This window comes from Trachemys scripta, chromosome 19 (assembly GCF_013100865.1).
Source record: "Trachemys scripta elegans isolate TJP31775 chromosome 19, CAS_Tse_1.0, whole genome shotgun sequence".
NCBI lineage: Eukaryota > Metazoa > Chordata > Testudines > Emydidae > Trachemys > Trachemys scripta.
Genome location: NC_048316.1, coordinates 8906656 through 8931593, shown reverse-complemented (window position 1 = coordinate 8931593; position 24938 = coordinate 8906656). Strand labels below are relative to the sequence as shown.

The 24938-nt window shown below is 48.6% G+C and overlaps 1 protein-coding gene across 5 annotated transcripts in view; it reads left to right on the top strand.

The window, feature by feature from the left end:
- The first annotated feature begins 5590 nt into the window (after positions 1–5590).
- AGRN (agrin) overlaps positions 5591–24938 on the top strand; it is a 224232-nt gene continuing 204884 nt past the window's right edge. For 3 of the 5 annotated variants that reach the window (XM_034753068.1, XM_034753063.1, XM_034753065.1), the window contains exons 1-2: positions 5592–6106; positions 19023–19284. In XM_034753068.1, the coding sequence (XP_034608959.1) occupies positions 5879–6106; positions 19023–19284 (490 nt within the window). In that variant the 5' untranslated portion in view covers positions 5592–5878. Of the gene's footprint in view, positions 6107–19022; positions 19285–24938 lie in introns of all 5 variants that reach the window. The other 2 variants (XM_034753064.1, XM_034753062.1) reach the window with 1 other exon arrangement.

Sequence of the window (24938 nt, the reverse complement as noted above, 5' to 3'; positions counted from 1 at the left end):
GTGATGCAGCTGCAAAAAAGGCCAATGCAATGTGGTGTGTTAACAGACATCATATGTAAGTCACCAGAGGAAATTGTCCTGCTCCACTCAGCACAGGTGAGGCCTCAGCTGGAGTACGGGCATCCAATTCTGGGTACCACACTTTAGGAAAGATGTGACCAGTTGGAGAGAGTCCAGCGGAGAGCAACAGACATGAGAAAAGGTTTAGAAAACCTGACCTCTGAGGAAAGGTTAACAAAATGGGGCATGTTTAATCTTGAGAGAAGAAGATTGAAGGGGGGTCTGATAACAATCTTCAAATATGTTAAGGGCTTTTATAAAGAGAATGGTGATCAATTGTTCTCCATGTCCATTGAAGGAAGGACAAGAAGTCATGTGATTAATCTGCAGGTTAGATTTAGGTTAGATATTAGAAGAACTTTCTAATTATAAGGATAGTTAAGCTCTGGAATAGATTTACAAGGGAGATTGTGGAGTCCCCATCACTGAGGTTTTTAAGAACAGGCTGGACAAATACCTTTCAGGGATGGTCTAGGTTTATTTGGTCCTTCCTCAGCACAGGGGGCTGGGCTTGATGACCTCTTGGGATTCCCTCCCAGACATACATTTCTATGAATCTTTATGACATGACTACATCATCTATTTTTTCCTAAATAGATACCAAAATATGTATTTAACACTTTGGCCTTTTCTGTATTATTATTGATATTTCTACCATTTCCCATCTAATAATGGACCAATGTCATCGTTTTTGTTTCTAATAGTCTTAAGAAACTCCTTCCTATTGTCCTTAACTCTGCTGGTCATAGATTTCTCCTTGTGTCCCATTGCTTCCCTTATCAATTTTCTACAATTCTGAGCTTCTGATTTATATTCATTACTATCAACTTCCCCTTTCTTCCATTTGTTATATAGGAAATTAAAATTTTTTATAACTGCCTTCAGTTTCCCTCTAAATCAGGCTGGTGTTTTAACAGGTTCCTCAATAGTGGCTTTTTGGACATCTAGTAAAGTGTTTGTAAACAATTCCCAATTGTCATTCACATTTTCCTGATTAGATTCTTCCTCCCAGTTGATTTGGTTCATGATTGTTTTCAGCTTTGTGAAATTGGCCCTTTAAAGCGGCACGTATATGTATCACTGGTGCGGACTTTATTCTGTTTGCACATTATAAATGTGATCGAGTCATGATCACTTGTACCTAAATTACAATTAAATGTTAGTTCTTTGATATCAGTTCCTCTATATCTGTCAAGACAGGGTCTAATATAGAATTCCCGTGTTGAATGCAAGACTTTTTGAGTTTTAGGAAATTGTCATCTATCATGTACAGAAATCCCAAGGATGTGTTAGTACTGGCAGCATGAAACCTCCAGCATGTGTCACTCACATTGAAATCCCCCATGATCACACAGCTTTTTCCCCTACACATTACAGATAGGTGCGTAAAGAGCTGGTCATCTTGTTCCCTAGAACGATTTGGTGGTCTGTAGCAGACCCCACCTCATACCCCGTCTTGTACTTTATCTGTTAAGACATTGATCCATAAGCATTCAACATCATTTTTTTCTGGGTTATCAGTGACTTGGAAACAGGTAATGCCAGGGGGGCTGGAACCATTTTCATAGTGGGGGTGCTGCTGATGGAAACCGTGTGTTTGGTGTTCGTTTTTACTACTTCAAGTCTGGGGTGTAGGAGCACCCCCAGCAGCTCTAGTTCTAGCACCACTGGGTAATGCCAGTTTTGGCATGGAGTGCCACTCTCCTCTCTCTCCTTTTGCAAACTCAGTTCTTCCTGAATAGGTTGTAACCGTTGATTTTTAACATTTCAGTCATGTTTCAGAGTAGCAGCCGTGTTAGTCTGTATCTGCAAAAAGAACAGCAGTACTTGTGGCACCTTAGAGACTAACAAATTTATTAGAGCATAAGCTTTCGTGGACTACAGCCCACTTAGTCTGCATCCGAAGAAGTGGGCTGTAGTCCACGAAAGCTTATGCTCTAATAAATTTGTTAGTCTCTAAGGTGCCACAAGTACTGCTGTTCTTTTTGCAGATACAGACTAACACGGCTGCTACTCTGAAACATGACTGAAATGTTAAAAATCAACGGTTACAACCTATTCAGGAAGAACTGAGTTTGCAAAAGGAGAGAGAGGAGAGTGGCACTCCATGCCAAAACTGGCATTACCCAGTGGTGCTAGAACTAGAGCTGCTGGGGGTGCTCCTACACCCCAGACTTGAAGTAGTAAAAACGAACACCAAACACACGGTTTCCATCAGCAGCACCCCCACTATGAAAATGGTTCCAGCCCCCCTGGCATTACCTGTTTCNACGAAAGCTTATGCTCTAATAAATTTGTTAGTCTCTAAGGTGCCACAAGTACTCCTGTTCTTATTCCAGTCATGGGAATCCTCCCATTGGGTTTCTGTAATACTGACTAGGTTGAATTTATGCTCAGAAATAAGCAATTCCAATTCCTCTTGTTTGCCCCCTAGGCTCCTAGCACTGGAGTGTAGGCAATTATAGAATTTCTTCTCTTCATGTCCATTGGTTCCTTGATTACTTCTGTGCTCAACATTGGAATTTGTGCTGAGGGTTCATATCTTGCCTCGTTTTACCCTCCTCTTTTGTTCACCCTCCTGACCCACTCTCCTCAGCCTGTTCCCGAGCAGACTAATTTCCCTTCCACTGAAGCCATCCTAATTATACAGCCCTGCATAGAAGGTGGACCAATGTTCCACAAAACCCAAACCCTGCGCCCTACACCACTTACCTAGCCAGCAGTTCACTTCCAAAATCTTCTGCCTTCTGTCTTCCTTCGCTTGTGGAACAGGAAAGATCTCATGTAAATGTATTTAGTTGCTAAGTTTGGATCCGGATCTCAATGTTACCAAAATGTCGGATCTAGGATTCTGGTGCAAGTCCAAATGGGATGAGAAAAAGCATTTTGGGTCTTGGGGCTTGATTGTGCAGGGGGCTTAGTGTTTTGGACCTGATCCAGCGAAGCCTTCAAGCACATGCTTAACTTTAAGCATCTACAAAAGGAGACTTTGCTGTGAGACTCCTCTTAGCCAGTCTGAGCAAATGTGGGGCTTGTCAGAATGGAGCGGAGTTTTCTTAGACCCAAGTGAGCCGTTGCTGTTGCCTCGCATCAGGATGAAGTGACAAATTAGTTAATTAGGACCTGCTTTTCAGGACTTTAATGTTTGCACAGTGTTTTGATGAAATAAACCAATCCATGGGGGATGAATATTGTTGCTTTTTATGATGATGATGGAAAAAGAAAACAAATTTAGTAACCATATTATTAGCTTTGTAGTTGGTGCAGGATGGAACTCTGAGGTTGTTGGTACCCCTCATCCCAACACAATGGGTTCCTTATGTCTTGCATGGAGGTCACGGGAGGATCAAGGTCCAGGTGTATACAACAGCAGGATATGGTATGGCCAGAATTTTCAGAAGCTCTCGGTACCCGCAGTCGGGCGCAGAGTTTCAAAAAAGTTGACCACATTATGGGCCGGGCCCTTTAGAAAATCTTGCCACAAGTGTCACAATGGAAGCCACTATCACTTTGGAGAATCTGGCCTTATGGGTGAGAGTGTTTTTTTTTTTCTAGACAAAGGCCAGAAGTGGAACTGTGTTATTCGATCCTTCCCCAAACATTGATGCTTTGAATAAAACGGAACACAGATCTGTGCCTTCTGTGACAGTAATCTATTGATTTTAAGGTTTTAACAGGGGCAGGAGCCAAACCCAAAATCCTCAAAGGTATTTAGGTGCTAAACTCCCATTGATTCCATAGGATTTCAATGGGAGTTAGGTGCCTGGATAAGTTTGAGGATCTAGGCCAAAGACCCTAAGGGCTTTCATGGAATCTCTGGCACTTGTCCCTTTTTAGCAGTGGTTCTCAAACTTTTGTACTGGTGACCCCTTCCACATAGCAAGCCTCTGAGTGTGACCCTCCTAATAAATTAAAAACACTTTTTAATATATTGAACACCATTATAAATGCTGGAGGCAAAGCACGGTTTGGGGTGGAGGCTGACAGCTCATGACCCCCCCCATGTAATAACCTTGTGACCCCCTGAGGGGTCCCGACCCTCAGTTTGAGAACCCCTGCTTTTTGGAGTAAAACTTTACTTAGGATGGGGTCTTGGTTTTTAAAATTTTAATTTAATAAATTACAAGTAATTTAAGGAATTAATTTACTTAATTATTTTGTTAAGGTTGACTGTTACATTGCTGGCTCTTTGGTTAAGTTTTGTTTACATTCAAGGGAAAGGGGGAAAAAAAAGAATCAATATGTATAACATTTCAGATGTAAGCAGCATAAACAGAATTGCATGAAGCCCCCAGGAAAGAAGAGGTGGCTTGCAATTTTCAAAGTGGGCTTGGAATTTCTTAACAATTCTGCCTACTGATTTTTATTGAATTCAGCATGTCAATTTCTGACCGCCTTCCCTCCCCCCACAGTATTGACCTGGTTGTGAATCCACGCAATCTTCAATAATTCACCTCCTTGCCCTTAGGTCACCAGCACCACTTGTTTAGGGCCAGCGAGTGAAATACCCTTGTAAAACACCCCGGGGATGGCTAATTTATGGAGGAAAGAAACAACATCCCTCCCCTGGTGCCACTTAACTTTTCATTTTATATTTGCAATAATTGCTAAGGACATCTGGAAAAATTGGTGTCTAATCCATGGAGAAAGCCAGGGCAGAAGGTCAGAATAGAGAATACTCGAGGGGCAAACCCAAGCCATCCCACCCGACCGTGCGCTTTCTAGGGGTTAGAGCAACAGAGTGGGTTTCAGAAGACCTGGGATCTGCGTTTTGCTAGGCCACTGCCTTTTTGTGCAATGCTGGACAAATCACTTGCGGTCTTATTTCTACAGGGGCCCAGCACCTTTGAACACCAGGACAGGAACCACCTCAGTTTCCCCATCCGCCTCAGTACAATATTCATCATCATCATCAGGCTTATCTACATTTGAAAGGCATTTTGAAATGGGCGGATGAAAACCAGCTCGATACACATGCAAATTCCTGCTACCCTTCATCAGAAAGGTCAGATCCAAATATTATTATTAGCTCAAGTGGGAGGAGGAAGTCCCTCTTTGGGGCCTCAGGTGAATGGAAAGCCCGTGTGAGTGGCTGTGTTAATGAGTGACAGCGTTTGTGCCGGCTACCAAGTGTGAGTCTGCCTCTTCCTGACCCTGGGGGGAGTCAGGCAGACACAGCCTCCTGGAAGTGGGCGCTAGTGAACGGCCGGGCCAATGTGCAGCTAAAATCTTCACTTTGCCTACTTCGGGTGACCGTGACATTGGCGGGGGGAGCAGGCAGAGCTGGGAGACGTGTGTTTGGGGGGGCAAGTGTCACTAAACCAAGAGAGGGAAAAGGAAGGACATAAAAACTGCCCCTTCCCCGGGGATCGCTCGCACTTCAGAGCTCCCTGCACCTTTAAAAGTCCGAGCACGTTGGAGTCCTGATTATCCATTAACCTGCTGGGAGTGTGTTTCCTGGGGGTGGCGTTTCTCGCCAGCCCTGCAATAAGAGAAGAGACGAGCAAGCAGCACGGCTGTTTTGCCAGCCCTCCTCTCTCTCTTCCTCTCCCCCCCTCACCCCTCCCTGCCTTATCAGCAATTCAGATTGCATGCAAATCTCCAGCCTTTCTCAGCCGGGCGCAGGCAGGAGGAGAAGGAACATTTCTCCCTGATCAGAGCTGGGGGGGTGGGAAAAAAATAACCCCTCTGGGGTCTTTTCTCCTTCCCTACTCTGGAGCCCAAGTAACCTCCCCTGGGCGCGCCCGGGCTGCTTTGTTCGCTCCGGTGCAGTTTGGGTGACTCCTTGGGGGAAGAAGAGGGTTTTGTTCGCCGCTGGATGAGTCGCTTCGGTTTCTTTTGTGCGGCGATGGGGGGAAGGCGGAGCGGGGCTGCGGGGCTCTCCGCCTGGGCGCTGGCGCTGCTGGCCGTGGGGCTGGGGGGCTGCTCGGGCAGCTGTCCCGAGAGGGAGTTGGAGAGGCGAGAGGAGGAGGCGAACGTGGTGCTGACGGGCACGGTGGAGGAGATCATGAACATGGACCCGGTTCATCACACTTACTCCTGCAAGGTAACGCGGCGGCGGGACCAGCAACGTCCCCCTGTGCTGGGGAGGGGGGGCTGCGATAAACGGGCGAGGGACAGCGTGTAAACGGCCCCTCGCCGCTCCGGAGTGAAACCTCTTTCCTTCCCCCCACCCCCAGCTCTCCTCCACTTGTTGCTTTCCCCTCAGCTGGGCAGGATCTAGCCCGACACCCACCCAGGGCTTGGAATAAGCCCTGGGGAGATTCCTGCCCAGCGAGGCATGAGCTCTGCTCCAGCTGAACACACAAGCTTGTGGGCAACTTGGGGCTTTCACTTTAAAAAAAAAAAAAAGTTTCCTTGCCGTGTAATTTCTTCTCCTTCATGGTTTTGTTCGCTAAACTTAGATCTACGGGGTTTTTAAATTGAAGGAACATATATGTTTTTTTAAATCCTCCCCCAAAATATGGGTTAGATGGAAGCAGGCGCTGTGGGGAATGGAGCGAGAAGAAATGGATCAGCCTGGGTCAATTTCACGCTTCTGGGCTGTTCCTTGTTCCCCTTCTGTCTCCCATCTTCCACCCCCTGGAATCGTGCAAGAAACGCACTGATTCGGAGCCCCCTTAGACCAGTGTAAATCTCTCGACTCCAGGAGGGTTATTCCTGATTTACACCAGCGTAACGGAGGATCATCTGACCCCTTCTTTGCACTTTCTCAACTCCCCCTTCGCCCCCCCCCCAAATCCTAACAAGTGCGTTAAATAAACCGTGAACTCTCTCAGATTGCAGCAGTCCAAAGAAAGCAATAGCAAAATCCCACCCCCCCCCTCCTCTAAATCTCAGTTCCTGGAAAGTTAATCTGGAAACCACTCTCCCAATATTTATTTTAATGTGTGCGGTAGTAAAACTTTAAATCTGAACAAGTTCCTTTTTCTGCAAGAACATGTGTTTTTTATTGTATGAATTGAGGCTTCAGTGTGTAATTATATATTTTTAGACTGCAAGATTTTTTTTTTTTTTAAAAGCTCAAACAACTGCTTCAAGGGGACTCTATAAAGGCTGCTTTTAAAAGGATTCCCCCACCCTTTAATGTTGAATGTGACTCTCCACTTTCTGGTCGGGAAGGCTTAAAACTAGTTGCTGTAGGTACTTGTGCGCAAGTGAATCCAGCTCCATGTTTGCTCTAAAAGCATCTTGAGTTTCTTCAGCACAAGCTATTGTTGAACTATGAATCTGGCCTCTGGCTATGGTTTTTTTTTAAAGCTAAGACAGCACTGAGCAACCTGAAATGCCATCCGCCTGGTTGTCAGCAAACATGCTGCAAGGTTTAACCCTTTCCAGGAAGGGAGACCTTCTGTAATGACTCACTACTTTATTCTTGGTAAGGCGGTGGCTTAAAATGCAGATACCTGGGTGGGGCCATTCCTGTTTTTCCCCATTTAAATTGGGCCTCCTGTTCTGGAAAGTACTGAGGAACCTCCTGGAGTTAACCAGCAGGTCAGTCTGCGGGTCTGTCTTAGTGGGACCTAGTATGATGCCAATACTGGTACCCTGGCAGGAGGTGTCAGCCACTGGGGAAGGCGAGAGAAGCACTGGGAAGGATGGGGGTGCATTAGGAAGAGTACCCATCGGATTTCTGCAGGGGGTGTCTTGCAACCTTGTTGGACAGTTGTACCAATTGAAGACCTCCGCTGTACCCTCATTCATTTGTGTTGTCTACCTGCCTCCCATCAAAGCATGCTCCCTTACCCCCCACCCCTGTCTGATCAATTAGATCATAGACCCTCCAGGCTAGTGCAGGGACTTTTGTCTGTCAAGTGTCTACCACATCGTGGGCACATGAAAAATTAATAAGCAATTGCAAGTAGGGTGACCAGACAGCAAGTGCGAAAAATCGGGGTGGGGGGTAATAGGAGCCTATATAAGAAAAAGATGCAAAAATCGGGACTGTCCCTATATAATCGGGACATCTGGTCACCCTCATTGCAAGCAACCGGAGTCCTATGGCAGGGTGGGGCAAATACAATCGAATGGGAGTTGGGCGGCCGCAAGGCACCAGCTAAAGCAGAGGGGATAACAAGTGCCCCATTAGAGAGGGATGGGGGAGGAAATGTTCCAAGCCTCCACTCCCCAACTCCTTCCCCCCTCCAAACTTATGACCAATGGCTTTGCTTTAGGAGAGCAAAATCCGGGTTTCCCTTCATCGGTGCAAGACCCTAGCAAACCTCTGAATTTGCACTCCTACTGTCCTACTATCACAATCCCACCTCCTCTGCAGCTCTCCTGACAGACTGTTTGCACATACTGTTCAAAGGGTATGCTGCAAGCACCCGGCATTGGACTGGAAAAGAAACCTTTGAGTCACTGTGGATACAGCAGTTCTCTGAAGACTTCAGCTCAATGTGCAGCAGTGATCAAACAGGCTAATAGAGTGTTAGGAACTAGTAGTAAAAGGAGACAGAAAATATCAGAATGCCACTATATAAATCCATGGAGCACCCACACGTTGAATACTGTGTCCAGTACTTGTCCCGCCCCAGAAAGGATAGAGTGGAACTGGAAAAGGTTCAGAGAAGGGCAACAAAGATGATCAAGGGTATGGAACAGCTTCCATAAGAGGAGACGCTAAAAAGATTAGGGCTGTTCATCTTAGAAAAGAGACTCGGGGTGGGGTGGGGAGAGAGACATTAAAAAGGGCTATAAAATCATGAATGGTGTGGGAAAAGTGACTAGAGAAGTGTTATTTACCCTTTTCCCACAATATAAAAAACAGGGGTCACCCAATGAAATTAGTAGGCAGCACATTTAATACAAACAAGAGGGAATACTTTTTTTCCACACAGCACCCCGTTAACTTGTGGAACTCCTGGCCATGGGATGTTGTGATGCCCAAAAGTATAACTGGGTTAAAAAGAGAAGTAGGGAAGTTCATGGAGGGATAGGTTCATCAATGGCCATTAGTCAAGATGGTCACGGATGCAACCCTATGTTTGGGGTGACCCTAAACTTCTGATGATCAGAAGCCAGGAGGGAAAGACAGGGGTGGATCACTCCAACTGCCCTCCTGAAGCTCTGGTACTGGCCACTGTTAGAGAGAGGATACTGGGCTGGATGGACCAATTATGACAGTTCTTATGAGAATGATCCAAACTGTGGTGATGCAGGGAGGACTGTGGTCTGTTGGGCGTGGCTTTTATTTTTAGTAACTACCTAGAAATGCATCCCACTCAGCTTGGAATAAGCATGCTCAGGAGGGTGGGGGCATGTTACAGATGTAATATTGGCCGCGGCAATAGACACATGAGACGAGCACTTCTTGTATAGGCTATTTTATTTGATACTACTGGTTGATTGGCATCCTAGTAGTTCCTGTTTGGGGTCTCTGGGTACCCTTTGTATTACTAAGATGCATGTTCAGCCCCAAAGACCTTACAAATCCACCCCCAAAACCTTGATCTCAGATCTGCACCAGAAATGCCCATCTCATCTGGGTTTGGCAGTATTGCTAGCTATCGTGACTTGATCATATTTGGTACTTTTCTTTAAAAAATAAAATAAAAAAATCCCAACAGCTAAAATCAAGTGGCTATGTGAGACGCCAGGTTTTTTTTTTTAGTAAGTTTTTAGCCCTCATGGCTGCAGAGGAAAAGCTTTAAAAGGGACTTGAAAGCCAGAAGGCAAATAAAAAAGAATCCCAAGATTTTCTCTCTCTCTCAAAATAAAATCTCACTTGTTTGGCATGACTCTCTCAATTTTTAAATGTTTAAGCTTGGCAGTGCTGCTGTTTCTATTGGCCTGTTTTTTATTTTAATCTTTATTTAAAATACTTTCAAACCAGTGAAACCTACATTTGATTTTTGTTTTGTTTTGTTTTGTTGATGCTGAAATTCAGTCATGTGTAAGTGTCTTTCAGAAGTGCCCTTTTCTGAATCTGTCTAAATGCAACTGGCCACATTTTGCCCTTGACTACTGCCATGCACAGTGACTTGCATAGGTATAACCAAGGGCAAAAATCTCCAAGGTGCAGAAGTGATTCTGCTGGCTAAGCTAGCAAGAAAATGCCTGCCCCTTTCCTTACTACAAGATTGCTAGTAATTGTTCCTTAAAGCCTAGGGTTACCTCTGAAATCCCACGTCTATTTCATGGCAGCCTTTCTTATTGCAACAGGAAATGTAAGGGCCTAGTTCGTGGTATGAGTTACCTTAAATACATGCCCAGAAGAGCGAATGTTATGGGTCCTGGGTGGTCTGTGAAGAGCAGGCCTGGGAATGTCGGGAGAAGATTCTCATGTTTGCTGCTCTAGGTATCATTCCTCCCTGGTTAAACTCTAACCATCAAAGTTGAAGCCTTTGATATACAGAGATAAGCAGGTTAGGACTGATAGAGGAAATTAATGTTAGCGGTAGATAAACATCCTCAAATCGCTGCTGGACATTAATTTGCTTTTTGAAGAGATTAACAATCTGAGAAGGGCCAGACAGACAAACTGTTGCATTAACACTGAGGCCTGCTAATCTTTCCTTCCCTAGACGGGTTGTATTTCAGGCACAGTAACTAGGTCTGTTTCCTTTATACTTTGCTCCCGAGCAATGGCCCGAGATCAAGATAGTGCTTTAGGAGATTCCTAATGGCTAATGGGCATTGCTAGTCTTTCTGTGCCTGGCGTGTTTCAATCTATTTCCAGCCCACGTATTGGCGTTCTTCTCCACTTGGTTCTCAAACGTATCTTCTTCTTGTGTCTTCGTTTGACCTGACATCCGTGCGCTACCAGTAGATGCTCCATTCAACAAACTTAGCTGAGATCCAGCCCCATAGGAAGCCTTGGGAAGTATATGGGCCCTGTTACCTTCAAGTAATGTGTGCTGTTGTGGGGAGACCTGGATTTGGATGACGAATGTGTCTGAGTGAGGTTAGGCCTCGTGCTTTGCTAACTGAGTCGGAGGTGGAGTAGAGGAGTCGACAGGAGAGCGCTCGGGGGTCGATTTATCGCATCTAGACTAGACACGATAAATTGACCCCCGCTGGATCGATCGCTGCCCGCCGATCCGGCGGGTAGTGTAGACATACCAGTAGTCTACACTATAAACGTACGTTGGTGTAATGACGTTGCTCAGGGGTTTGGAAGGAAGCGGGAGAAGCTCTCCCGTTGGCGTAAGTAGTGTCTTCACTGAGTGCTACAGGGTCACAGCTGCAGCGCTGGAAGGGTAGATGAGCCCTCAGTTTGGCCTGACTGCCCCTCTGCTCTGAAGCGTGCCAGCTATGGAAAAGCAGGGTGGTCCCGCAGGTCAGGGCGAGGGGCATTGGCAGAGCGGTGCAGGTGGAACCTTGCACAGAGCCTGGCGGACGTTGGCCTGTCATCAGTCCTTCATTTTCCAGGTCTGCTGAGGTCCAGCAATAACTCTGCCGCCTCCCAGCCCTTGCCTGGCTCCGGCTCATGGGATTGAAACACTTCATTCCTGGGAAGCGTCTAGTCTCTTTAGAAACTTACACCCAGCCCAAAACCTTGCAGCTCCTGGCGTTTGTGTGGGAATCTCTCTAGTCTTGTTTGAGAGCAAGTCGCTTCAGTTGCCTGTGGAGCTGGTTCTACTTTCCAATTGCAGGAAGGATTTCCTGGTCTTTTGGGAGATGCCTTTCCCTCTAGTTTGCATTTCATTTTAAATCCATTTTTGCCAAGTGTTTCTCAAATAAAAGTGCTGCTGCTGCTGCCCCCTCATCCCCCCGGCCCTTAGGAACCCCTGAGAACACGCTCTTGAGCCCAATATTCTACACGTTCCTTGGCCAAAGAGAGAAGGAGACCTCTTAACTACTCTGATTGGCAATTAGCTTTAGCCTATTTTTTTCCTTCTCTCGTGCTGGGCATTTTTCTTCTCCGTGTAGCCAATGAGTCACGGGAGAAGAAGCCTTAATTGTCTTTGATGAATGGGATGCCCTTCAGGTTATTGTCAGTTGTGGTGCCTCTTGCATCTGAGGAGGAGTGGGAAAAGAGCCCCTAGCTTCTGTTACGTTGCTTAGTGCAGCAACCTGAACTCCAGGGCCTCCCCGTCTGAATATATATTCACACGGATGAAGCGAAAGCGCTGGCTTCTCTCAGCTGAGGGCTTTCTGGCCCTGATGGTGAAAATGTCTGTTCACCATTCAACGCAAGCGGCGTCCCCCCCCCGATTTGTGAGTTGTTTTTACTTAGTCAAGCTGAGACTCTTCTGGGGGGTGGGGGTGGTTGCCCTGGGGGTTCTGCCAATGCAGGCTACTCTTGCTGGATGAGAATGGGGTGAGGCAGGTGCTGCTTAGGAAGATGCCTCAACTTGATTCTGTGGATAAGTGTATCCACAGGCAGTTCTGCCGCCGCACAGAGTGCTTTGAAAAAAAACCCCTAGCCTGTAGCGTGGAAGGCTGGCAGGGAATTGGGAGGCTCCCCTTTGCCTTTTACAGAGTTCAGACCAGCACTAATCTGATGCAAGCAGGGAACTGCGTTCCTTAACTCTCTGCATCTTGGCCCTCACCTGAGCTGGTGTGTCTCAGGCGGCCCCTGCCTGCTTCTCTGTCTCATCTGGGAGCACTTGTGTGCCGATGTCTCTCCTGGTGCGAACACAGGGATTCCTGGACGATCAGAAGAGAGGAAAGCTGCCTGTTTGTTACCCCTGCTCGCCGGGTAAAGCTGCTCGCTGGCTGGTTGCCATCACGCTCTCAAGAAAGGGCTCGCACCCACCGGGCTAGGTACAGCTGAGCAGTTGGACTTTGAAGCCGGTTGCTGCCAGGCAGAGAAAATTGCTGCTGAAAGTACTTGCTTTGCTTGCCCACCTTTTTTTCCCCCCTGCCTCTGAAGATTGCAAAGTGTGACTTTAGCTTCAGGTTGGGCTGCCCGGGGCCAGAGAATGGCTTCTTGGTCCTTGTAAATCTTTGCTCTTCCTTTACTGTGGTATAAATTAACATTGGCACAAGTGGTGTTAAAGCCCCTAAAGCCAGGAGACCTGGAAGTGGGAGGGAGAGCATGCGACTGGAGCAGGGGTTGTGGAAAAGCCAAACTTGAGCTCCTCCATCTCTGTTCTAGCATCTACTCACCACACCGGAGTGCCCCTCGGTGCACTCCTGAGATGTGGTTTCTCAGAAGGTGTCAATTGTATCTAGAAGTACGGGCTAATGCTAAGCAGATTGGAACACAGGAATTGCCTGGGGCACTTCCTGCAGTGTAGGGACAGGCTTGTCCCTGGCCTCCTTGAAAGATGCATCCTGTGTATCCCCTTTTCCTTGTTCCCAGTGAGTGCGGCTGCCTGAGCGAGACCTGGCTGGAGAGAGAGTATTTGAACCTGACTCTAGACCGCTGAGGTCCTTGAAGGTTGTTGACAACACTGACTCCGAGCGTTCGAGTCTGGCCCCAAGAAATCACGAGAGTGAGATTAAAACCACCCTGGGGCCTCGACACTGGACCCGGAAGCGCCTGCGGGAGGCCCTGAGCACTGGGACGATGTACGTTTTGGTGGGCGGTCCTGCCCCAAAGACAGCTGCTGTGTTTTGTACGAGCTGTGGGCAGGGCAGTCAGTGGTCCAGTCTCAAGGCTGGATTGTGGTTGCTAGGTCCTCATCCAGAGCTGGTGGTAAGTGCTCTGTCGCAATCTGTGTAACCAAGAGCAGAGATGAACCCAGCATAGGGTGACCAGACATCCTGATATTAGGGACTTTGTCTTATAAGACCCTATTATGCCTTCATAGGACTTTAATCCCCACCCCACCCCTGCCCCCTGTCCTGACTTTTCACATTTGCAATCGGTGCAATACACCAAGGGTCTGAACTACTCTGACACTTGAATGGCAGAGGCTTCTCGTAAGGGGGCAGTCGGGGTCTTCGCTGACACCTTAGTGTTTCGCTCTCCCCAGCAGCAATGCTTTTCTCTTGTTCCCACTCCCCCTGTGGGAACATGTGCCCCAGCAAGCGGTTTCTGATCCCCTTTCAGGTGTCCTTCCAACATGTGCCGTGGAATGGATCGGGGGGGACTGGCTGTCGAGGCTCCTGAGTCCTCTTGCTGACTATGCCGCTGGCTCGCTTTGTAACCTTGTGAAGAGCGCTCTGATCGCTCAGCGCCTCAGTGTCCCCATCTGTAAAATGGGCACGGCACTTGCCCACTTCTAACGCGCATTGAGATGTAGGGTGAAAAGTGCTCTCACGCCGGGAAGCCTTTCTCTTGCGTCATCTGCGTGGAGGGGCAAGAACCCAGTTTTTAAACGCCGCAGATCTCCTTTAGACCACGTCATTGATGTAAATGGCCACGGTCTCATTTCGGAGGGTGGCTTTCAGAACCTCTTGCCTGCAGACTCCTCCCCTCCCCCACAGCTGCACTGTTGAATATTGCATGCTCTGAAGCTCACTAGGGGAGTTGTGACAGCCGTGGAAAGCAGGTGACTGACCTCTTGGCGGCTGGCCTAGCGGAAAGAACACGGAGAGGAGCGGGAAGCATGGAGAAAAGCGAGGGCTGACTGTGCTCACAGGCAATCTGGAGCAAAGAGACCTAGGGTAACACTGATGTGCCACAATGTATACGCTTGCTAGCAAGCTGCTCTCTTCCCCCTTGAGCAGATCTCTCGATGGACTCTTGCTTCCTGACAGCTCCCTTCGAAGGGAATCACAGTACCAAGGGGACCTTGAACTCCTGGGCAATGGACAGGGAACTTGCTTGTCCTTTTCTCCCCCCCCCACCCCCATGGTGCACAGTAAATTATTCCCATTATCCTGGTCTCTTCCCTCTGCTCCGTGCATTTCTTTAGGAGCAGTTTCAAAGCACCGTGCTGGCCGGGGATGCACCGAGCTCCCAGCTTGTTTTGATTTGCTCACAGATCTACTTTGCTCGGCTGGTTTCTTCTCCTTTTTTGGAGGGGGTGGGATGAGGTGGGGAATCTGCTGGCTGCTGGGTTATCTCTGCGGTAGAAGATCTTGTCTTCCCGCGGGGAGAAATAAACCCTTGTCTCTCGGCCAGACAGTTTATTTTCCTTACTGGAGTTAGATGAGCGAGGGGAGCTGTGCTTTACTGCCAAATTGTCCAAACATTTCAGCAAACAAAGTCTGCTTCGAGCACAGGCTTCCTGTAACAATTTATAGGAATGCCTCTTGTCACTTTAAACAGAACACTGTCTTCCCCTGCCTGATTGGCTGCTCCCTTGTCAGCGCTGGGAAGATTCACTTCTCCCCCTCCAACTCTCTTCTGCCCACGCTCTCAGTGCTCCTGCGTCAGAGCTCCGATCCCTGGAATGGATGGAGACCGCTTTCTCTAGCTGGTCAAGGCTGCCGGCTTGGGGGCGTCACTGGCTTTCGCGCGCACGCTGTCTTTTCAGAAGCAGTGTTGCAAATCAGACCGAGAAGCAATTGCCAGATACCAGGCTGTGCAATGTATGAAATCTCCCAGATAAATATTTCAGCGATAGCCCAGTACGGTGTCCTCTTGAACTAGGAAAGGGGGATTCCCTATGACAAGGAGTTAACTTGAAAACACCCCTTTGGGAGGCCAACTGTGGCATCGGACAGTTACTCTTCCACTCTCTCTTGTTAACTTGGCAGCCTGCGTTTGCAGCAGGCCAGCCGACTTCCCCTGCATGCACAGCGGCTGGAGACAGACAATTATGGATCTGGTTTCCCTGGGAGCATCCAATCAAGTATAACACCCTCCGCTGTGAACCATAATTCCCTTATTAGTCATGGGCAGAACCAGGGCAGATGTGACTGACGTTCTCGTTTGTCGCTTTGCCAGCTTCGTGTGGCTGCTCAGTGTCCCTTGCTGCCGGGCACCTGCTCTCAAAGCCAGCCGTTGGGAAGATGTACCAGGAAATCAAGGTTCAAACTACATTGGGTGAAACCAAGTTTTAAAGTTTTCAGATACCTTAGCCATGGCCTGATGCCATAAATAATATATCACTGAGGCTGGCTCTATGGAAGTCATCTGCAGCAGAGGCAGGGCATGGCAGGTTTTTTGCCTCTGTTGCAAAGGAAACTCTCCTAAGCAGGATGCTATAACGTAGCTCCGCCAACTGACGCACAAGAAAAGCCCAAAGCAAAAAAGGAGGCAGGGGATGGATGTTCCCTCCTATGTTGGTTTCTGTATTCTTCGCAAGGGGATTGCGGAGCAGTGTTAGGCATGCCCAGGGCCGAAGGGAAGGAGACTGGGTATGTAGCTTGTATCAAACACTTTTTAAAAAAACAAAAAACAAAAAAACCCTAAGATCTCGAACGCTGACACCTTTTCTGGCAAGTTTCAGCCTTGGGTGAATTCTTACGCCACTGATGCACCTTGCTGCGACTTGGAGGGCAATCACACATGTGTAACCCTAGGCATCTGCATTGCGGAGAGGAGCAAGAGGCAACATTTTCTTGTTGCTGCTGCCATTTATCCCACCAACCCATCATAAGAACAGCTATACTGGGTCAGACCAAAGATCCATCTAGCTCAGTATCCTGTCTTCCAACCGTAGCCAATGCCAGGTGCCCCGGAGGGAATGAACTGACCAGGTAATCAAGTGATTCCTCCCCTGTCACCTATTCCCAACTTCTGGCAAACAGAGGCTAGGGAAACCAGCCCTGCCCATCCTGGCTAACAGCCATTGATGAACCTATCCTCCATGAACTTATCTAGTTCTTTTTTGAACCCTGTTATAGTCTCGGCCTTCACAACATCCTCTGGCAAGGAGTTCCACAGGTTGACTGTGCCTATTATATTCTATTCCCCTCTGGGTACTGTAAGGCCTTGCTTGCCAGGGCTAACTCTGCCCATGGCTCAGACGCTGTTGTTTTATATAGCGCAACCGATGTGCATGGAGCTTTGCAGGCATACAAGGCAGGCGCCACCCTAGAGGAGTCTGTAACCTGAATGGGAACGAGAACCCCAAATGGCCGTGTCATGGTTGCTGGGCTAGCTGCACTTCTGTCCCCTTCCTGGCTTGAGTGGTCTTTCTTGGGCATCCTCCTCGTGCCTGGACCTCCCCGTAACACTCTTAGGCTAGGCCTGGGCTACAGCACCTTGCGAACCAGCTGGGTTCAGACACTTGCAATCCTTCCCTCTGGGAGTGCTAGGCAATGATCCGCCAGCTGCCGGGCACCAATGTGGTGTTTTTTTAAACTGTAGGAACAAAGCATTTAGAGAAGATTTTAAAAGTCCAGTCTACCTGCGTGTCTCTTACCTAGAGTCCTTCCAGCGAGGCTATGCTAGGAAGGCCTAACTCCTTCAGACACCTCTGTCCTCTTTCCCTGCCCAAGGGCCTGACTGGCTACCTACCCTTTGGGAGCGAGTCCCTTTTCTAACTGCTGTAGTCTTTCATCTTCTGGTTCCCAGGGCTGGTCCTGCCCAGGTTTTGTCTCTTATCCGCTTCAAGTGTTTGCTGAGAATTGGCTTATCTGGAGCCATCATCCTTCCCTTCCTACTGATTTTCTCCCCCACTCATCGCTTCCTATAAAACAAGACCAACATCTTGATACAGTGAACACCTCAGTGACCAGGTCAGCTGGCAGTATTCATGCCTAGGGCCCTACCAGATTCATGGCCATTTTGGTCAATTTCACAGTCATAGGATTTTAAAAATTGTAAATTTCATCATTTCAGCTATTTAAATCTGAACTTTCACAATGCTGTAATTGTAGGGGTCCTGACCCGAAAAGGAGATGTGTGTGTTTGTGTTTTTTGGGGGGAGGGGTGGGGGGAGTATCACAAGGTTATTGTAGGGGCGGGTCGCAGAACTGCTGCCCTTACTTCTGCGCTGCTGGAAGCGACGGCGCTGCCATCAGAGCTGGGCAGCTGGAGGGCGGTGGCTGCTGGCTGGGGGCCCAGCTTTGAAAGCAGAGCCACCGCCAGCAGCAGCGCAGAAGGATGGCGTGGTATGGTATTGCCACCCTTTACTTGTGTGCTGTAGCTCTGGGCCCTCGGCAGCTGCCACGCTCCGGTCACCCAGCTCAGAACGCAGTAGCGCAGAAGTAAGAGTGGCAATACCACAATCCCCCTAAAATAAGCTTGCAACCCCCCCAACCCCACCCCGCAACTCTTGTGTCAGGACCCCCAATTTGAGAAACGCTGGTCTCCCCTGTGAAATCTGTATGGTAGAGGGTAAAAGCACATAAAGGACCAGATGTCATGGTGGGGTGTCGGGGAGCCAAATTTCACGGTCCGTGACGTGGGTTTTTTTTTTTTTTTTCTGGCTGTGAATTTGGTAGGCCCTATTCATACTCCGTTCCGGAGCTGCTCCATTTCCATCCCAGGCCATCCCCTTTCCTTGGTGTTGGTACTAGGGGTGGGGAAGGGAAGTGGTGCCACAGTCTGGCTGATGAGGATGGTTATTCCTCTCCCTGCGGGTATGTTACTTAGTGAACAGTGCTGGGATGCTGGGGAGGACAGGACAGTGGGATGCAGTCAGGGGCAGCTGTTCCTGCTGAATCCTGATACTGCTTCGTAGCAAGAAACTACTGCGGGAGCAGTGGGCTGGGGACGCAAGAAGAGGCCGGTGCAACCTAGCAACCTCCCGCCTGGTTGGGAGCAGACAGCAATGGCAGACCCAGGGGATTGAATCCCAAATACAGTGTGCGACCTTGTCATGGGTCGGTCACACCTGCGCCTGATACACACCTGGGGAGTGGAAGGGGTCTGTCTCTTGCACTCTTGGCAACGCTTCGGTGGCTTTCTGTGTTGAGAAAGAGATTGAAAATTGACTTTGTCGCTCCCCCCTGGCAGGCTAACAAAGCGTGTGTGTGAGTGAGATGAGTTCAGTTTGGGTAGAGAGAGGACAATGCCCACAGGGATCAATCCTCACTCATGTGTTACTGCTCTTGGTGGGCTAGCTCATGAAATTCACTCCCGTCGCGGTTTTATAAGCTCTGCTGACTCCTCTCAACTGGAGCTTTCTTGGGGGCTTGCTGAAGATTCACTAGCCCTCGGGCTCTGACCAGGGCAGTGTCGCGTTCTCACACTGGGGCCTCCTGCGTTTTCTCTCCCTTTGCTCTAGGTGAGAGTCTGGCGGTACCTAAAAGGCAAAGACATCGTGACGCACAAAATCCTCTTGGACGGTGGGAACAAAGTGGTAATCAGCGGCTTCGGGGACCCCTTAATTTGCGACAACCAGGTCTCGACGGGGGACACCCGCATTTTCTTCGTCAACCCAGCCCCCCACTACCTGTGGCCCGAACACAAGAACGAGTTGATGCTGAATTCCAGCCTGATGCGGATTACCCTGCGCAACCTGGAAGAGGTGGAGCACTGCGTGGAAGGTGAGGCTGGTTCCTTGCATGTCCCCTTCTCTCTCTCTCTCTGTCTTCCCCCATTCCACAGGGCTGGCTATCTTTGTGCGTCTGTACGGTAAGAACCACGGCATTGGTGTGATGGGATGAAGCCCTTGCAGAGCCAGGGAAAGAGAGCTGATTGGCTGGGTGAGCTGTCAAACACCCAGAGACAGAGGGGGCGGACGGGGACTTCCCTTCCCTGCAAAGTCTTCTGGGGAGGAAAGCCCTCTATAAAACTCCTTGGCTTCCAGCTGGGAGTCAGAGTTGCTGGAGAAACCTAAGCCTGGGGGAGTTATGGAGAGGATTCCTTGGTTGTTGTGGCCCCCAGCTCCCCTTTAAAGTAAATCTTGGTATTTTTTTAAAACCCCTTTGACTGGGTCTTTCTGCTGTACTCTGCCACAATAAGTCAAGCCCTGGCTCTGTGGCCACTTTTTATTCTGAGCCTTGGTGATGGTAAGTCTGTGAAATGGTGTCACTGTTGACCCCACTGGTCAAATGAGCTGGACATGTTGTCCTATATAGTCCCAGGGCAGCAATGCTGCTGCTGTTGTGAACTGATACTGTCTCATCAGCTAACTGTGTGTGGACGGCTGATGACCAGAAGCTCTGTTCTGGGAAGTAGCAGTTAAAATCATTATGGAGCCAAGCAATGTCATTTTAACTTTACGCTACAAACATTGGTCAACGCAAGTTATGTCGGCGTACCATGACTCCGGTTCAGACTTTCTCCGTTTTGTAATTTGTTCACTTAAGTCATCCCTGCAAACTCGGACCGGGATCTGAGAAGCGAGCCGGCTTCTGTAACCTCAGCAGGAACAAAGCTTCCATACATAGGTACAAAGGGAAGAACTTGGCCCAACAGTTAAAGTTGGTGAATAAGCTTGATGAATGAGCCGTAACTTGAATTCATCATAGTCTGCCATAGCTGTTGTGACTGACCAGTGTTAGCAAGTGAAAGTAGCAGACATGTTCTTTGCTCAGATCAGCAGAGCTTCCTAACCGTCTGGGTGGTTAAGCACTGGAACAAATTACCTAGGGAGCTGTGCAGTCTCCCATCACTAGAGGTTTTTTACGAACAGGTTGGACAAACCTGTCAAGGATGGTGTTGATACTTGGTTCTGTCTCAGTGCAGGGGACTGGACTAATGACCTGTCGAGGTTCCAGTCCTATGATTCTAAATATCTGGGGGGGGTGAGGAGGTCAGATTTCTCGAGGGAAGGTGTAATCCAGGCTGCATCGCTTGGAGCAGAACCATGCTTCAAGGGCAGCAGAAATCTCGCAAGGGGCAGGGAGAATGTCTCTTCTCCAATCCCCAAGTAAGTGCACGTTCGTCGACTACTTTGGGTTAATGTTCAAGGCAAGAGTTCCCAGTTCCTGGGAAGTGCGTTGACCCCAAGCCTCTCATTTGGGGTCTGAATATTACACATGCGGCCTTATGAGCAGATGAATAAACAAGGGAAAGAACGCAGGAATTCTGTGTGAGCCAACAGATAAACACACGGATCAGCTCCTTCCTCCTTTCTGGTGGTATGGAGGAAAGGGCAGAACCCTTTCCTGCAGCTGTGAATGCTTACAGAGGAGTAAGTGACTGAGTATGTGGGGACGGCCGAGAAGGCTGGTGGAACAGAGTGGTTCCCAAAGTGAAGGGTGTTTGTGCAAGAGGCTTTTGTAGGAGGGCTAGAATGTGGAGAGCAAGATGGTTGGGTGTGTCCAGTAGTGGTTATGTACAACCCACTGTATTCCCTATGCAGTGTATATACTCCTGGCTAAAATTGCCCTGCTCCTCAATGCCTTCTTCAACCGATCCAATACCTAGGACAGTCTTTCTCTTTACCTTTCCCAGTCTTGGTTTGCTAAGCCCTTTAGGCCCAGATTTTTAAAGTTGTCGCTTGGCTCAGCTTTGCCACGTGTACCCGACTTGGGAGCCTAAGTATTCTTTCCAAAAGTGCCTTAGGCAATGAAGTTCCCTTTGAAAATGAGACGTGGGCTCTGGACATCAGTGAGGCTTTGTGAAGCCTAAATAGCCCCTAAAGATCTGGGCCTTAATCTCTCCTGTCCCCCTGCTTAAGAGGATGAAGACGACATTTGGAGGAAAGGTATTTGGCCCTTGAGAAAATGAATGTCCTGTCTGGACCATCTGCTTTGTCCTTTACCCACCCACTAAGGTACTGACTCTATGTTGGTGCAGCTCTCTCAATCCTAACTTACTGAATTATGATGGGGGATGGGTCCATCAATGGCTACTAGCCAAGATAGTCAGGGATGCAACTTCTTGCTCTGATTGCCCCTAGCCTCCAAACTGGGTGTGGATGACTGTATGGATCACTAGATGATTGCCTGTTCTGTAAATTTCCCCTCTGAAGCACCTGGCATTGGCCACTGTCAGAAGACAGGATACTGGGCTAGATGGACCATTGGTCTGACCCAGTTTGGTCGCTCTTATGTAACTTACGAGTGGCTGCCATTTGTCAACTTTTGTAAGTTCCTGCTAACAAATTTTGGACAGGATATTCAACCTTATGCATCAGGGCTTAAGCCCATCTCTAACAACTGGAGATCAGGATGAGATGTAAATTGGAGGCAGATTATCCCCCATCTGCTAGGTGAGGTTCTTTAACTTTCCTCAAGAGCACCTTCTGCTGGATGCTTCTGGAGACAGGACACTGGACTTAGATGGAGCCTGGGTCTGACCCAGTCTGCCAATATCTACATTGCAGAGGGATAGATTGGCAGTAAAGGATGTGTTTTGCTTAGTACCAGAGGTCCAGAGCAGGGTTTCACATGGACTTCGTGTATTGGTATGATCCATTCCTGCTTTTGTCTCTTGAGAAGAGCCCAAAGTTGCCTTGGCTGGAACAATCTGACCTAATGCCCATAGTGAAACCTTTCCCAGCTGCTGCCCCTGGTCCTAGGAGAGTAAAATTTCAAGTCTCTTTCCACTGTTGGAAGTAACTGGCTATGGTAGTCCAGAGACGTCTCTTCCTGCCAGGAGGTGCTAGTGCTGAACCTGGACATCCAAACACATAGATGAACTTCCAGGAAAGGACCTGCTGAATTTAGATGTCTCGCGCCTCCCCTTGAGGGTCAGAGTAGCCAGATGGGCGACCTTCATTGAGGTGGACTAAAACTATAAACCCTGAAAAATGAAAATAATACAGCAGCCCTAGCTGTCCTGAACCTCAATATAGAAAACACACTTAGTGCAGAAGGGCATTAAAGGCACTAAAGCTTGAACTTATCTAAGTTCACTGACCATCTCTTGCATGTAGCCATGATCTGGGTCTATAGGATCCAAATCCCATTCTACAGAATATCCTTTAGCAGGTAGCATCGGACTCTGTCTTGGACTCCAGTTTTCTAGGAAGTTAATTGGTTGTACCGCTTGTTTCCTTTAATTAGGAGTCTCTTCCTGATGGCTCACAGGGGAGCTATTGGTGTGTGGAGATGTGGTCATGGCTAACTGCTTTGGGGAACTGGGACCGTGGGCTGGCCTGGGGAGAAAAGGCTGTAAGATGGGACTGGAAAGCAGGCTAGGGGGAGCATTTCCATACAGGGTAGGATTGAGTTAGAGTGAGAAATGGCCTGGTTACCGAGTGTGATGCTGGGGAAAGAACAAAAACTAGGTGACCACAGCACTGATGTCTCAGCCAGAGAGGTCAAACATCTGTGTAGACCAAGCCCAGATTTGCATGATGCCACTGCAGGCAGTTATCTTTGTGTTCAGCAGACTGTACGGCAGTTTGAGGTTCACCACGCTCTTGGGAAAGGGAAATCCAGCAATTTTCCTTCACCTGGCTGATTTGCTTCTCATCTGTCAGTATCTGAAAGTCAGGCCACGGCTGGAATACTACATATGCTGTACAGTAACTAGCTTGCTGTGGCCTGGGACAATCCGGCCTGGATAAAACCATGGCTTTTATCCCAAACTCTACCCAAATCAGAAGCCTCTATTGGAGGCTGCAAAATGTTCGGTTTGACTTGTACCTCGTAGATGTCTAGCGTGGGCTGGGAATGCCGTGACACACACAAAACTCCTACGCTTTAGTCCCATCTTCTACAGCTATAAGAGTGTCAGAAGGACTCAGTTGTAGCACAGATGGGCTCTCCTCCCAGGATGTCCTCATAATTGGGTTAAATCTAGCCCTGTCCAGAGGGTGACAGCCCTGTTTTGCAGCAACTTTCCAGGTTTCTAAATGTTGTTTTTTTTTTTTTTTTTTTTTTTTGTTCTACACTGGAACAAAATGAAAAGGTTCCAAGCATATTTGGGAAACGGAATGGTCTCAGAAAGCCAGTTTTCAGATCAAAAGCTAGAGCTTTTTGATCGATCTCTAAATGGGGTGACTGCATCGGCACAGGTGCGAGGACATTTGCTGTTGTCACTCTCTAAACAGAGTGTATGGGAAGTAAGGCCCGACTGGCTATGACTGCTTATATGTGAGCACCAACTTCTGGCTGGGAGTGTGTGGGTTCTCCTTTGTGCCTCAATACAGCTGGGTGAGCTCTCCTAGGGGAATGGCTTGTCTGATAAGCCCCTAGCCTCGCTGTATCAATTTCTTTGATCTGTTAGCTAACCTGGGACTGGGCAGGTAGAAGTAGGAATCATTGCTTAGACCAGTGGTCCCCAACCTTTTTTTGTCTGGCGGGCGCCAGACGACGAGCCACGGAGGACCGTGGTGGCGGACGAGCCTCCGCCGAAATGCCGCCGACAAGCAGTGGCATCCAGAGGCGTCGCCGCTGAAAATCGGCATTTCGGCGCCGCCGCCTCTGGATGACACTGCTTCTCGGCGGCATTTCGGCAGATGCCTGTCCGCTGGCCAGTATGTGGGCGCACTTAGACACCCCAGCGGGCGCCATGGCGTCCACGGGCACCGTGTTGGGGACCCCTGGCTTAGACTTTCAGGTGTGCTAGATTTTGTAAGGGCAGATCCAGGAGACTCTCTTGAGCAAGGTGCTAGGTATGATTATTATTCCCCCCCCCCCTGCTCTTTTGAGAGCTCGACAACTGACCCCCACCTCCCCGAGACCTTTCCCCAGATGTGTATCCGGATTTCACTTTGATCACCGCTTCGGTTTAAGAAAATCAAGAGTTTGTGTATAGTCTGCATGCTGTCTCCACACCGAACTTCCTTTCTCACAGGCAGCTCAGGTTCAGCCCTTCTGGGGCCCTGGCTAAAGCGAATCCAGCACTGCGATTAAAAATGGCCTGGCAGGTGGCATGATTGGCATTAATTCTGGTGCCATTGCCTGAGCTGAGGTCGCTTCACTAGTGATGGGGACCTTGAACCAGAGCTGAGTCATGTACATCAGCTTTGCAGGTATGATTTGTAATTTAAACCTGATGGCACTGGATACAATAGACAGGCACCATCCTGCGTGTCTTGTTCCCTTGGAAAGTTTAACCACGCTCTCACTTTCTGTTCATTTCTTCTCCCACCTCCTTCCTGATTGGTTCTCCTCCCCGGCACATGCTTTGCACATAGTCTCTTTTGCATTTGGCACTCAAGGGTCTTTACAAACAAATTATGCCCCGAGAGCACTGCTTTACACCAGGTTCTTCACCATCTTGCAGATCTGGGCTAGTGGGGGATAGAGAAAGTTTGTGATTCAGCCAAAGCACCACAAAGCGCATCAGAGCTGGGAAC